The 13,799-nt window shown below is 37.5% G+C and overlaps 2 protein-coding genes across 7 annotated transcripts in view; one reads left to right on the top strand and one right to left on the bottom strand.

Moving 5' to 3' along the window:
* Window positions 1–13,799, top strand: part of LOC128013276 (polyhomeotic-like protein 3) — a 28,097-nt gene that overhangs the window by 10,994 nt on the left and 3,304 nt on the right. For 2 of the 6 annotated variants that reach the window (XM_052596158.1, XM_052596157.1), the window contains exons 3-12: window positions 7,947–8,150; window positions 8,423–8,512; window positions 8,594–8,749; window positions 9,740–9,850; window positions 10,187–10,433; window positions 10,598–11,418; window positions 12,141–12,300; window positions 12,437–12,687; window positions 12,912–13,044; window positions 13,151–13,265. In XM_052596158.1, coding sequence (XP_052452118.1) covers window positions 7,974–8,150; window positions 8,423–8,512; window positions 8,594–8,749; window positions 9,740–9,850; window positions 10,187–10,433; window positions 10,598–11,418; window positions 12,141–12,300; window positions 12,437–12,687; window positions 12,912–13,044; window positions 13,151–13,265 — 2,261 coding nt within the window. In that variant the 5' untranslated portion in view covers window positions 7,947–7,973. Of the gene's footprint in view, window positions 1–5,115; window positions 5,260–5,313; window positions 5,640–7,946; window positions 8,151–8,422; window positions 8,513–8,593; window positions 8,750–9,739; window positions 9,851–10,186; window positions 10,434–10,597; window positions 11,419–12,140; window positions 12,301–12,436; window positions 12,688–12,911; window positions 13,045–13,150; window positions 13,266–13,799 lie in introns of those variants that run through there. The other 4 variants (XM_052596155.1, XM_052596156.1, XM_052596154.1 and 1 more) reach the window with 4 other exon arrangements.
* On the bottom strand, window positions 484–4,961 carry zgc:194621 (uncharacterized protein LOC795037 homolog). Its single transcript, XM_052596165.1, has 5 exons — window positions 4,061–4,961; window positions 3,842–3,900; window positions 3,391–3,474; window positions 3,040–3,113; window positions 484–2,953 (listed from the first exon to the last, which is right to left on the bottom strand). The coding sequence occupies exons 1-5, from the start codon at window positions 4,369–4,371 to the stop codon at window positions 2,936–2,938; spliced, it is 546 nt and encodes a 181-aa protein (XP_052452125.1). The 5' UTR covers window positions 4,372–4,961; the 3' UTR covers window positions 484–2,935.

Below are 13,799 nucleotides of genomic sequence, written 5' to 3'. Positions count from 1 at the left end.
AGTTTAGCTGCTAACATGTTGTTCACACCCTGACCTATGCCTGGATTACTCAATTCAGAGGAAACACCCTGATGGTTAGACTTTTGTACAGCTGTGTGGTAGAAAGAAAGAATGTAGCCTAAGCATAAAACAATGATATCCCTTAACTAAATCTCTTTTATTTAAGCAAAAATACAATTTAAAGATATTTAAAGGCCATTACGAAAATATATGTAACACTGGTTGGCCAACTGTGAATGTTTTCCTGTTTTGTGTTTGTTTTTGTTCTGTCTGAGACTAATTTAATGTCCTTTCGGGGCCTTTGCCTTTTACTTTTCATTACTTCCAGACTCTCAGAGAAACCGTTTAAGAGAGTTTCAATGCATGGCAATAAACAACAACAGTTTCTCAGATGTTTTTAAATTGAATATGAAAATTGCAAAGGTTTGAAAAGCAGTAGGTCAAGTGACCTGGAGGCAAAACAAGTGATTCAACTCATCCAGAAAGAGACCCAAGAGAAATATTTTTAATATCTTTGTGAACCTTAAAGCGATACAGTCAAGGTTTATGTATTATGTGCAGTGCAAACTCAAGTTATTAAATGTGACCTAAAATCAACATCACTGACACACTGTATCTTTAGAGTGAGAGTAGGTGAAAAACTGCGGCAACAGATGACTGAAGAAGGGACTGAGACCTAGTACTAGATTAAAGGAATAGTTCACCCAAAAATGTTCGCACCCTCAAGCCATTCGAGATGTAGATGAGTTTGTTTCTTCAGTGGAACAGATTTGGAGAAATTCAGCATTACATCACTTGCTCAACGATGAATCCTCTTTCATTTGGAGGAGGTGTTATTATGGGTTGTGGAGTGGTATTTTACCCAGAAGTGATGAGATTAAAACGCCTAAATGACTCATTTGTTTATTACAAACATACTGCTTTTCACTTCACAAGACATTAACTGAAGGATTTGAGTCATGTGCAGGTATTATAGTTCTCCGTCTCTACTACAGATTTCCGTTAATTGCAGTGAATCTACCACGGATTTCTGTCAACTGATAAAAAAAAAAAAAAACTAGGGGAAAATAAACATGTAGCGCATTGTTGTCGTTGTTGTTCTGCCGGAGCACCAAAAATCATCCCCACCACGGTTTCAGCTTCAGTGACAACATATAGATGTTCGCATCATCCACAGTCAGAGTCTTGAGAACTCACTCATGTCCTCTCATTTTCTGTGCTCCCGCAGATCGTGATAAGGAAAGTGACAGTGACAGCTTTTAATAGTTATTAAGGGAGTTTTCCAAATGTGATATCGACTTAATACTACAGTTCAATGAACAAGTACTGATTTTGCTCTATTACTTAGTAACAGCTCAGCCTTTGCATCTCTAAAAGCAAACACGAGTTTCATTGATTAAATGAAAGTACGATTTTGAACGAATCTATTGAGTCAGTGATTCATGATTATCCATTCACAAAATGAGTCACTTGCTTCATTCCTGAAAGAATCAGCTGTTCGAACGAATCAATCGAATGAATGATTCAGTGATAAAATCAGTGAGTTGCCGCTGCCTGCAGCCGGATTTAGTTTCAATTTTAGCATATAATTTCAGTCATTTAAATCATTTAATATTTCTGTATTCAAAATTTTATATGTAAAACATTAATCTCCACATAAATGTATGAATTTAATTGTACTCATGCCACGTCTGAGCCTCATTAAACTTTTGAAAATGTAGCCTTCGTACAAGCCACTTTTTGTGTTCTTCTGTGCACCCTCTCTAGTACAAATTAGTTTTTTTATTAATACTAATTTCATATAATTGGTAACTTATTTTTCTTATTCTACTTCTTATTAGGCTATTTTTTAAAATAGAAATTTTAAAAAGCTTATAAAGATACATTTTTGAATTATGCCATTACAAAGGTAAAAAGAAAGTCAAATTGTGAGTCAAATGTCACCTCATATCAGAATTTTTTATCATTGATCAGAAGGAATGTGACAGGTATGGCTGTGGAATGGGATTTGGCTAAAGAAAAATTTTCAGTCAAAAGATTTTTTATTTTATTTTTTGCTTGTGGATTATTTGTGGATTATTGTAATGCTGTTTGGACTCTCATTTTGACAGCACCCATTCACTGATACATTGATGAGCAAGTAATGTAATGTAATCTTGGATGTACATTTTCAGCATTTTTTTTTTAATTTCTATTATTCTTTTAATTTCTGAATGAACTATTCCTTTAAGTTGCCAAGGAAAAGTGGAGCTCCATAATGTCTGATTTAATCATTTATTTTATTAATTTAATTGCCCTCACCTATCATCTACCTTTCATTATGTTTTCACTCTCCTCTTGCCTGGCAACAGGACCCTGGTTCACATTTTTGGAGCCTTCAAAGCAGACAGCTACCAGAATGTACACATTGGACAAAACAAAGAGAGAAAAATCCTTGTTGCTAAGAAACAGAGGAAAAACAGATCAGCAGGAGGACCTTTGCATGAAATAATAGACTTAAATAAGATGAATTACTACACATGCTTTGCAATTGTAATAACATAATGTATTATTGTCACTTAAAATTTTAAAAGAAAGAAAAATAATTTTACACTGATTTCAAAACATTTACATGCACTGAATATAACAAACACACTGTCATTATATTCTGAAAATGATTATTTGATTTCAATATACAACCTATTTTCAGTCTACTGTCTAATGGGGAGAATTTGCATTTAAATCACATCTCACACATAACCCAGACCAGAACAAACCAGAAAAATAAGTCATACATTTCACAAAAACTTAATGAATATAGATTTAGAACATAAGGTCACATCAGGAAGTCGATGGAGATTAGCTGCACTTTTAAATTAAAAAGCAAACTATATAAATATAATGTTCATCTGTTGTCGGCAGCATTCTAACCATTATTTTCCACAACTAGAAGTTTCTAAAACACATTTTTAACCTGAAGGGGAAAAAGACATTTATCAGATCACTGTGCTTATTACATATGGAGAAGTTCTGGTTCAATGCTGATCAATTTGGTCTTACCTGCTTTTGTCTTTTCTTGATTTGCATTTCTTTTTGTTGTTTTGCCCTGACCTCCTCCAGAGTTAAGCACCCACCTGGGAAAATAGCAGACATGGTTAAACCAGACAATATTGATGTATTCTATTTGAAGAACACGCGTAGAAACAAGTGACTGTGTCAAATGTGGTGACCCAGGATAATGTAAACTATTTATCTGTTTTCCAAATTCACTAATTTTAGACCTATCAATATATTCAAGGAACTTTAACTCCTCCTAGTGGTCACAACACAAATGCGTTTTATTTGATTCCTATCAAGCATGCTCTGGGCTTCTCATATTTGTTTTCTGGCATGGTTGGTTGAATGACTCACCCACAGTACTAGGAGATATGGAAATGTAACCCATGGCCCGACTCAAGCGCAGATCCTCCAGAGCTGCCAGTTCTGCTTCTGCTTCTGTTAAACAGCAAATAATTCAGTCAGTGAGCAATGACTGCTTGCTTAACCTTCTGTAACTTTCTTTTAAACTTAAAACAGGAAATATCACATATTTAATTATGCACATAAATATAAAATGCATTCAGTTTAATGGGTGATTTAATATGTGCTTTTGTCACCTCCATTGACGACAGTTTTTGGCGTAATTGGCCAAACAGCATAACTGGAGACAGGTTATGTGTTATTTAAAAATACAATTTGTAAAATAAATTAATTAATTAAATCATCCTTCGAGTTCGAAATTTTCCCCTTATTGAAGAAGCACCCATTCAGCAAAAGAAAGAAAAAGAAATCGGTGTGAGATGCTGCATCACAATATACCTACTTTGTTGAATATCTTGCCTTTTCTTTGGGTTTGGTGCAAAAACTGTAAATGCCTTTTGACTGTCACAAAAAAAATAGGAAAGTGTCAGTGATCAAAAGCAATTATTTAAGTTAACAAAACAAGCTCTAATGGATTCTATGGCAGCTACACAATTTAGGCTGCTGCTGAAGCTTGGATTAAGACCTGATCCACCATATGTTTCCACTGGCACTGTCCTACCTGTGGATTTCAGAAAGCGCATGCGAATATGTTTTTGGCATTGGTTGTTCCTTCGGTGCATATTTCGCAGGTTTTGACCTCGTTGAAGTCACGGTCGGTTTCGCCTTTATTGCTTTATTGCTTCTCTCCGTTGCTTTAGGGTTGTATTCGGTGTCACGGTTGCATCCTGGGCAACTTGATGCCCTGTTTTTGCGGTGACCAAGATCTCTGGTTCTGACTGCAGGTGTGGTTTCAGCTGTACTGGCTTTCTTGTTCACATGCTTAGGTTTCGTTGCAACAGGTTTCGGCTTTATAAGTCTTGTGTCCGGCATATTGAGGCATTCGAGCTCTCACCTGCTCTCACCGTTTATGTTCAAATGTCCTTTGATAAACCGAGATTAGTTTAACGCACCGATTTTTTTCCAGTGATATAAAGGAGATATTTTAATAAATAAAAAAATAAAAAATCGGTGTCTCACATAAGAGAAAGTATAAGACCGTGCGTGTGAAGTTTTGTGGACAGCCGGAAACAGCGCAACCGCGTGTCTGATCCGATTACTGAGCGCGCAGGACACACTGGTGACCTCACGCTAAACCATAGTAACCGGTCCTTCAACAACTACCAGCCCTACTAGCTACTACTAATTAACAATAATAATATAAAGGTGCATTAATTATGTTATATATTTTACTTATATTTTTTTACATATTTAAAATGCATTTTGTATTTTTTTGCGGTGAAGTCTGTTGTGGTTGGTCTCGCTATTCTAAACTCAATTAAATGTAGCCTATAACAGGTGTTGCGCTATTACATTTCTAAACTAAAGTTAGCTTTTATTAAGCACACTATTTTACAGGGCCAAAATATGGAAATCTATAACCATTTTGAAGGAGGAAAATAAAAGATAGCCTAGGCTAATCAATAATTATTGGCCAAAGCAGCTATTTATAATATATGGAGTCAGTTTCGGGTTATAAGTGCACAGATACAAGCATGTTTTATCTGCTGCAAAGTGTATAGGTACATTTGCTCGTATTTTTCAATGACAGAAGCGTGTACGGTCCTCCTACACTGTAAGCGGTGCTGTAACATTCACCGCCCTGATGAATTTCTATCGCTCTCTACTTTTACCTTTGACGCATTAGGACATGACGGGATTGTAGCAGTCGCTGTAACGGTCAGTGTGTGATGGGAGAACTACCCCGTTGACTTCGGACAGGTAGGATTATCTTGAACGCTCATTAATCAGTCGTCAAAAGAAGGATGTTTAGGCAAGGTCCGCGACCGGCTCGGTTGCAAAGGGAGGAGCGCACGCTCGCGCACAGAGCATCATCATTTTCCCTTTTGACTTTCATTTTGTGTATTTCGATGCGCAGCAAGTTACGCCGTGTGCATTTCGTGTGCTCGATGCTTTTATATGCATCACGCCGTGCCATAATTTAGGGAAGTGCAGGTCTTCGGGGACGAACAGAGGGCTCTAGCTGTCACTGCACGAACACACGCCCATTTTCAATATATGACCAAAATAATGACCCGCGGAATGAGCATAACGTCGATGCACCGACTCCACAAGGCACAATCGCATTCAGTGGGCTTTTTGTAAGACCTGTGCATTTGTTTTTATTGCAATTTCTTCCACTCCGTCATAGGCCAACGAAATGTTCTGACAAATACGCGGATGTTTTTGGGAATCATCGTGGGTTTTTTATTCACAAATGACTGCGGCTCGCGCATAAACATTGACACGCGTGGCATTCTGGCACCTGTGCGCGCGGCGCTTCCTGGTATGTGTCCATTAATGTCGTTCGGGTTTCACAGTTATTGCACGGAGAGAGGGTTAAAACCTTCACGTTCAATAATTTCACGGATGCTTCATTTACACTCGGGATTTTTATTTCTATGATTCGTATGAAACAAAGGGCAGCGCATTATTCGTCTTCGCTGTGCGTGCATGGCGCAATATTATATTAGGCTATTATTGTAGCCAGATTGTCTCAAGCAGAAATGCTCAGATGCTTCTTTTCTTTTTCTTTTTCTTTTTTCTTCAGCTGCGGCCTGGTGCGAGTTAAAATAATATTGCACTAATAAATTTGTGGTCAAATTTACGGTAAAATAAACAACTGGCAGAACTTTACCGTAAAAATAAAATGATGATATTACAGGCATTACGGGATGTGTTGGGTGATTATATTTTACAGTTCCTAACTGTAAATATTATTGATGTACTGTTAATATCCAACATATTTGAGATATTTGAGCTATAAAGCATCTGTTATCGCTAGTAGCCCAGTTACCCACACAAGCACGAAACACCAGTTATATTATTATTATATATTAATAAAATGCAAAATGCCACAAATGATTTTTTTGCTTTGAAATGCTGCTTTTCCCTTAATTATAAGGAATTTTCCACTTTTTACATATGGAAAAAAACATTTTAACAGTATTTTACTGTATGTTATACTTTTAATATAATTTAATAACAATTCCTATATGTTATAATGTACATTTTCATGTATTGTCTTTTAAAATATATAATTTTCTCTGTATATGGCAAGGTAACTTACAATTGCTTTTACCAATTGATGATTGTTACTGTAACACTTTGACATTCTTTTTAGTTAAAATTATTTTTAAGGCATTTTTAAAGAGTTTTGTTATTTGTTTCTGCACATAACCAAAATTTTAAATGCACAATTCAGTCATTGTTTGTTGAAATCATATGTGGCATTTCTACTGTACATACTGTACATATATAATATATATAGCATAATAGCACACACACATATATATATATATATATATATATATATATATATATATATATATATATATATATATATATATATATATATTCATATAGAATATAATCTATTTAAATTCTACTAAAAATATAATTAAACACAGTTGATATTCCTATGTTCTGCTGATTGTATTGAATCGGAACTTTAGTTCCTCATAGCAATTTAGCTAGAACTGAAAAGTGTAAGATTTTCACTCATGTGCAACTCCTGTTTTAAAGTTAGTCTACTGAACAGAATCAACTTAGTTACTGCACCTAAAACAAATCACATAAAATGTAAATGCTGCTTTAATAATTTATTTAGTGTGGTCATTTATAAATTTTTTCATATCATGCTTAAAAGTCATTTAAGAAAGGCCACTTTCTTTATATAGTGTAGGTATATTTTTAGGATCTGTGATTTTGACAAGACATGTTCCTGGATCAACATCTTTTGTTTGTCCTGGATCAACATTATTGTCCAAAAAATGTAGACATATACCTACCCCTAAACCTAACCCTACCCATAATTTATCCCTAAAATCAGAGGGAAATATGGTTAAATAACAAGGGTATAGAAGATCCAAACTCTGGTTGTAAGGCTAAAATTGACATTTCCTGTTAACTTATCCCTTGATTCTGATTGGTTGAATGGAATGTTGATCAAGGAACATGTTGCACTTGGTGAAATCACATTCACCATATTTGAATGTAGGCCTATAGAGATAAAAGTTATGTATGCGAATAGATTTTTATTTGTTATGAATACTATGCATTCAAATGCACTTATTAAAACATAATTATAATTGATCTCTCCTGTCACTGATTAATGGAATTCAGAAGACCTTTCTGCAATGTTGTCAGTTTCCACAACAGGCACATTCTTCATTTAATTTCATTTATTAGAAGACAGGCCCTCTAAGCAAATACAAGAAAACTGTTGGAAATATATATATATATATATATATATATATATATATATATATATATATATATAAAGAGTTCTTTAGGATATCTATAGTTTACTATAATCAGTTGCTCTGGGAAGTGGAATTTCAACTTCAAGGTCGATATTTTGACTTGAAGTAGAGTTTAAGTACACTTACATATTTACCGTATTTCAGTTTCTTGTGTCCAGAATTTGTGGAACAATGGACAAGGAGCCCCAAACTAAAGCAGAACCTGCAAAGAGCACAGTTAACACCACGACCACCACAGCGGTGAACCCTTCCCATCAGGCCAATGGCACCCCAAAAACTCCTCCTGCGCTCACAACTGTAACCACCTTCCACAATCAACCCACCCCCACTAACAGAAAAGTGGTGCAGGTATGTGTTCAGTTTTGTGTATCATTTCTGCCCTTTGAAAGTGTTCACATTCAAAGTATTTGTGCTGTCAACACTTACAATAACTGTGTAAGATGAATTAAATACGTTTAGCATCATTACATTTCTCTGTGGAATGTACCGTATTCATTCATTTATTTTAAAAGACCGATACAAGCAAGTATGTAAACTAATTTAACATTTTGATTGCATACTATTGTTAATATTATCTTTTAGAATAAAATTAACCACTAATTCACCATCTCCTTCTCCAGGTCAATTTGTCTGGGGACCGACTGGCCCCTTCTTTTTCACCAAGTGAGAGAGTCAGCCAAGCTTCATCGTCGCAGCAGAGCGCTAAAACGGTGTGTGTGTGCAACAACATAGAAGAAAAATTATTGATTTTATTGGTGCTATCATGACATTTATTGTTCAATGTCTCTCAGGTTTCTCTGCCCAACACTCCTGGATCAACACCTCTTGTAAGAGGAAATCAGAATCCGAACACTGGTACGGCCGCCCGCAAAATCTCCCCTCAAGCGCTGCTTCTGGGGAAGAGCCCGAGTACAAGTCAGACTCAGATGCTTCTGAGGGCCCAGATGGTGAGATAACCTGTGTCATCATGTCCTGTTCTGCAGCATTTTTAAACTCTTCATCATTGCAATTTCAGTTCCTCACATGCACTTTAACAGTTTCACCCACAATGCAACAGAAGCCTTGCCCCCTTTCACACTCAAATGGAAACTTTGCTGGTTTCTCAACTCTTAGTGAACACAGATATGGAGGGTGTCCTGTGACCCACTGCACTGTTTACTCACAGTCCTTGATAATGTTATATTTAAAGCTTTTATCAGCATAAAGTGTCGTACCGTTTTCTGACAGAAATCTCACATGCTCAGTAAGACTGGATTTTATTTGATAAAAATACAGAAAAAATTGAAAAGGTTACTGCAATTTAAAAGAAAACATTTCTGATAATAAAAATAAATGTTTTTTGAGCAGCAAATAAGCAGATTGGAATGATTTTTCTGAAGGATCATGTGACATAGAAAACTGGAGTAATGATGCTGAAAATAGAGCTTCGGAATAAATTACATTTTAAAATTTATTAAAACAGTTAATAATATTTTAGAATATGACTGTTTTTACTGTATTTTAAATAAAAAAAATTACTTGGTGAGCGTAACAGATTTCCAAAAACATTTAAAAAAACACAGTTTCGAGCTTTTGACCGGTGGTGTGTGTGCTGTGCACACATAATGATGTCTGCAGGTTGTATTTCCGCTCAGCACATGGTCTAGTGTGACCAGAAGGCCTATTGGCTTAAACAAGCGGAGGGTTAGTGTCTAGAGGTCTGCACAGGGTGCATGTTTGCATGTCTCTGATGAGGACAGATTTTACTCGACCACATCAAAAGCTCTTCACTGTGCTGTGAAGTTCACCATCACACCTACACAGCAACAGCACAACAGGCAGGAAATGACAGCCTTCTATTCTGCACCTCTGGGACTTTTTCTTTTATCTTTTTTACCTTCTCTCTTTTTCTTTCTGTCTTGCGTTTCTCTCTTTTTTCTGCTCTTGCCATCTGGCAGTTGATTCTAACGTCTGCTGTGCGGCCTGATGTACCTGCCCTCTCCTCTTCCTCCTACTCCTCCTCTTCCTCCACCCTTTCCTCTTCCTCACCTCGGTTTCCCTCCACACAGGTGAGCTTGATTATGTCTGATCATGTGATAAAGACATCCGTTCTTCTGAATTTAAAGGGACAGTTCACTTAAAAATGATATTTTGTCATCATTTACCCACCTACAATGGAGAAAGTTATACAAGTTTGTAATAACTTGAGAGTGAGCAAATTATAAATAAATTTTCATTTGTAGATGAACTATCCCTTTATTTTAACTGTAAAAGCCAAAAAAACAAACAAACATATTTTGGCTCAAGTTTTAAATCTTTGTTCATCTGGTTTCTGTTACATATGGTGTTCTTCCAAAACCAGGTTTTATGGCATCAATATTTTTCTTTCTGTCTCTATTCTTCAGCTCCAGAGTCTGACTCTTCGTCCACCTCCACCTGGCACCCTTACCATCCCTCCAAACTTACCACTAAAGCCCACACCATCAAGCCAACCCCCTCCTCTTTCGTGCCCGAGGTTACCAAGCTTCCATCTGAGACCCAGCCAGCCAGTGAATGCTCCAGGGAAGGATGGAGCTACTAAGACTGAAAGCCCAGCATCTCATACAGCTCAAACGAAAGCACCAGTTCGCCATCTTACGGTTCCACCTCCATGTAAGTTATACATATCTTGAACGGTGGTTTACCATGTCATCAAGTATAAAAAAAATAATGATGTGCCAAAGTGCCACATAAAGTGAGCAAAATTTCCAACATATTTCTCACAGTGTGAGATTATCCAGCTGATTCTTGTTTGTTATTCTTTCATTTTTCTCCAGCGCTGTATGCACCTGCACAGGCCCATGCCTTAGCGAAGCAGAAGCTGAATACCAGTGGTCTCAAGAGACCCCACAGCCAGATCAGCATCCCCCAGCACCCCTTTAATCAGAGGCATACGCCCCCAAACTCTCCCCCTGCCACACCAAAGAAGCCTCTTCCAGAGTTAAAGCGCTGTCCGTCCACACAGTCATCCCAAACCGTGTCGTCGCCCATCACCGTTCCTTCCCCCGCGAGGTCTCACCTCACACCCCCTGCCCTTACTCTGCCCTTGAGGTCTTCCTCACCTGGTGGGTCCTTACTGGCTACAAAACAGCTGCTGAGGATCGCGTTGTCTTCTGCATCTGCCCAGTGCACCAACGGCCAATCAAAGACAGCTACTGTGTCCCCTCCCCACGATCTCATCCAATCGAAGCCGCTCATCTCGCCTGTGCTCGCTAAGCCAGAGTGCCCCGCCCAGCCGTTACGGACTCCAAACCCATGCCCACAGCTGGTGCAGCTGTCGCCCTCCAGACAAACCACTGCGGCCACACCTCTCATCACCACCCCACCGCTGGCGTCTCCTCAAAGGGCATCCCCTCCATCTCCAGTGCTGCCCTTGGTGTCCACCAGCAGCATTCTCGCACCGCTGCAGTCTCTTTTGACCTCACAGAGTCCAACACAGACATCCGAGACGTCGAAAGAGCCGAAGGATAGAAAGGAAGAACAGAAGGAGGGAGATGTACCAGAAAAAACTCCTCAAGATCTGAAATGTCCAGCACCCCAAGAGAAAATCACCCAACCTGTCACCGTAGATCAGCCATCAAGTGAAACTACAGAGAAGGTTATTAAATACGGTGTAAACTTCTTAGGATATATTCGAAAGAACTTTACTTTTTCTGGGAGACCAACAGGGATTTTTCAGTGGTCAATACTATGATATTAAGAGAGAAGTGTGGCCAATTTAGTGCTAAAAAGACAATTTATTGATGACAAATGTTACATAGATAAATTGCTGAAGTTAAATAAATATAAAATTTGTTCAAAATTGGATTTTGGAAACAATGCAAGCCGGTGAAGCGCTTGATAACTGGCCAATCAGACAGTTATAATCCAATGCTCATAGTCTCATAATGGCGAAATATCAAATATCATATGATTAATACTCATGGACAATATATCAGTCTATCATTACTTCTTAAAATAACTTTCCAGCAGGGTTATTATAGTTAATTCAAACCAAAACCCCCAAAAAGTTAATTATATTTTCATCATTATATTATAAAATAAATGTCAACTAAAAAAAAAATAGAAATTATTTCAGCTAGTTGCATTTTCATGTAGTTAAGCTTGATAAACGTAAAATATTAAAACTAATAAATAAAAATTATACTGACAAAAAAAAAGCTTCAAAAAATACATTACTACAACTAATTAAAATATACAAATAAAAACTTTCTAAATGTTAATATAACTATAATAGTATCTCATTGATACTATCATAATATTGTTTTACAGTAATGCTTTAGTGTGTATATGTTGACGTGAACAGTCTCTCCATTTCAGGTCTTGGACAAGAAGACAGACTGCACAGAGGATTCGAGGACTGACAGTCAGATCAAGACGTCACAGAAGAATGAGACCCTCTCGACCTCAGTCGCACCATGGCCAGCTGAGAAAGATGACCATTGTGAGGAAATGTCCACCCAGTCAGACAATCACTCAGGTATAAAGTCATAGTCTGCGATGAAAAGCCAAATATTTCTCATCAAATATACACAATTTATCTGAATGTTTTAGGACAATACCTCAGTATAATTGAGAACACTATAAAGTCTATAAAGCTGTCTTCATCTTTCTAGCAATTTCCAGCCTGTCCTCTGACATGTCACCCATCCAGTCCTCCATCACTCAGCCAGTAGATATGTCCCCTGTGGACAGCTGCTTTCCTCCAAAGTTTCACCCTGTGTTAGAGAAGCCACCAGTTCAGGCTCCCAGCGTCAGTCAGATGAAGGCCACAGAGGCTCAGCAACCATCAGGAGCGGCCAAACCTTTGGTTCTAACACACCTGGTGGAAGGATTTATCATCCAGGAAGGACTAGAGCCGTTCCCGGTAAATCAACCACACTGATATCAGCATAATATATATATATATATATATATATATATATATATATGTGTGTGTGTGTGTGTGTGTGTGTGTGTGTGTGTGTTTGCATGTATATATAATGTTTTCTGAACGATTATGTGACACTGAAGACTGTAGCAATGATGCTTTATATTCAAATAGAAATTGTTTGTTATATTTTGCAATAATATTTCACGATAATCCCACAGGTGAGCAGGTCGTCTCTGATGGTGGGTCCTGTCCGTGATTCTGGGGTGAATGGTGTGAGGGAAGCCGAACTCATCCCTTCCAGTTCAGAACCTCCAGAGGACTCCACAGACTCAGATGATGTGGTTACAAACAGTAAGTAAAACATCTGCCTCCTTTTGTATTTGTAGTTTATTGTATGGTACAAAAATAACATGTAATCTTTAAACTATCTATCTATCTATCTATCTATCTTCTGTAGATGGTGTGGGACGGTCCCACAAGCTTGTTCTGCAGTGCCAATTTTGCAAGAGGAAAGGCACCGCCCAAACATTCCCACGCTCCAAGCGCTTCTGTTCTAAATCCTGTGCCAAGAGGTACTCCTCCCTTACATGACAGAAATAACACATTTAAGGAATAAAATAAACACGCTGGCCTATTAGTGTAACTGACACAATAATGAATGGGTGTCTGACTTGTGTTCTGGCACAAGCAACAGCTCCATCAACACCTTTGCAAACGTCTCTCTTGCTCGGTGGAGGCAGAAACCACAACTGGAAGGATCTGAGCATGATTTCCTGCATGTATCTAGAGTTCTTTTCAAGGATAAAAGCAGAACATGTATTTTTGAAGAGAAGATGTTTACGAAAATAAAGATTTGTTTTGTTCTTAGTTAATGTGGTGAGCTATAACTGTGGTTACTGTCCTAGAACACCTATATGTCAAATTGAGGAACTAAAAGTTACAACTTGGTCATTGCAAAATGGCTAAGTGAAGTTAGCTAAGATAAAAGCTGAATCATTTGTTTGCAGATGCCACATAGATTGATATTTTGTTTCTATTGTTTTTAATGACTTTGGACATTTTTAAGTATAAGAAGTGTTTTTTAGGAGCACTGTATTTAAGTATGG

This window comes from Carassius gibelio, chromosome B24 (assembly GCF_023724105.1).
Source record: "Carassius gibelio isolate Cgi1373 ecotype wild population from Czech Republic chromosome B24, carGib1.2-hapl.c, whole genome shotgun sequence".
Taxonomy (NCBI): domain Eukaryota; kingdom Metazoa; phylum Chordata; class Actinopteri; order Cypriniformes; family Cyprinidae; genus Carassius; species Carassius gibelio.
This window is presented reverse-complemented; position numbering and strand designations above follow the sequence as displayed.

Coding starts and splice junctions, on each gene's coding strand:
- zgc:194621 (XM_052596165.1), bottom strand. CDS start 4,371: ATGCCGGACACAAGACTTATAAAGCCGAAACCTGTTGCAACGAAACCT. Junction 3,901..4,060: donor GCGCTTTCTGAAATCCACAG/GTAGGACAGTGC, acceptor TTTTTGTGACAG/TCAAAAGGCATTTACAGTTT. Junction 3,114..3,390: donor CATATCTCCTAGTACTGTGG/GTGAGTCATTCA, acceptor CTATTTTCCCAG/GTGGGTGCTTAACTCTGGAG.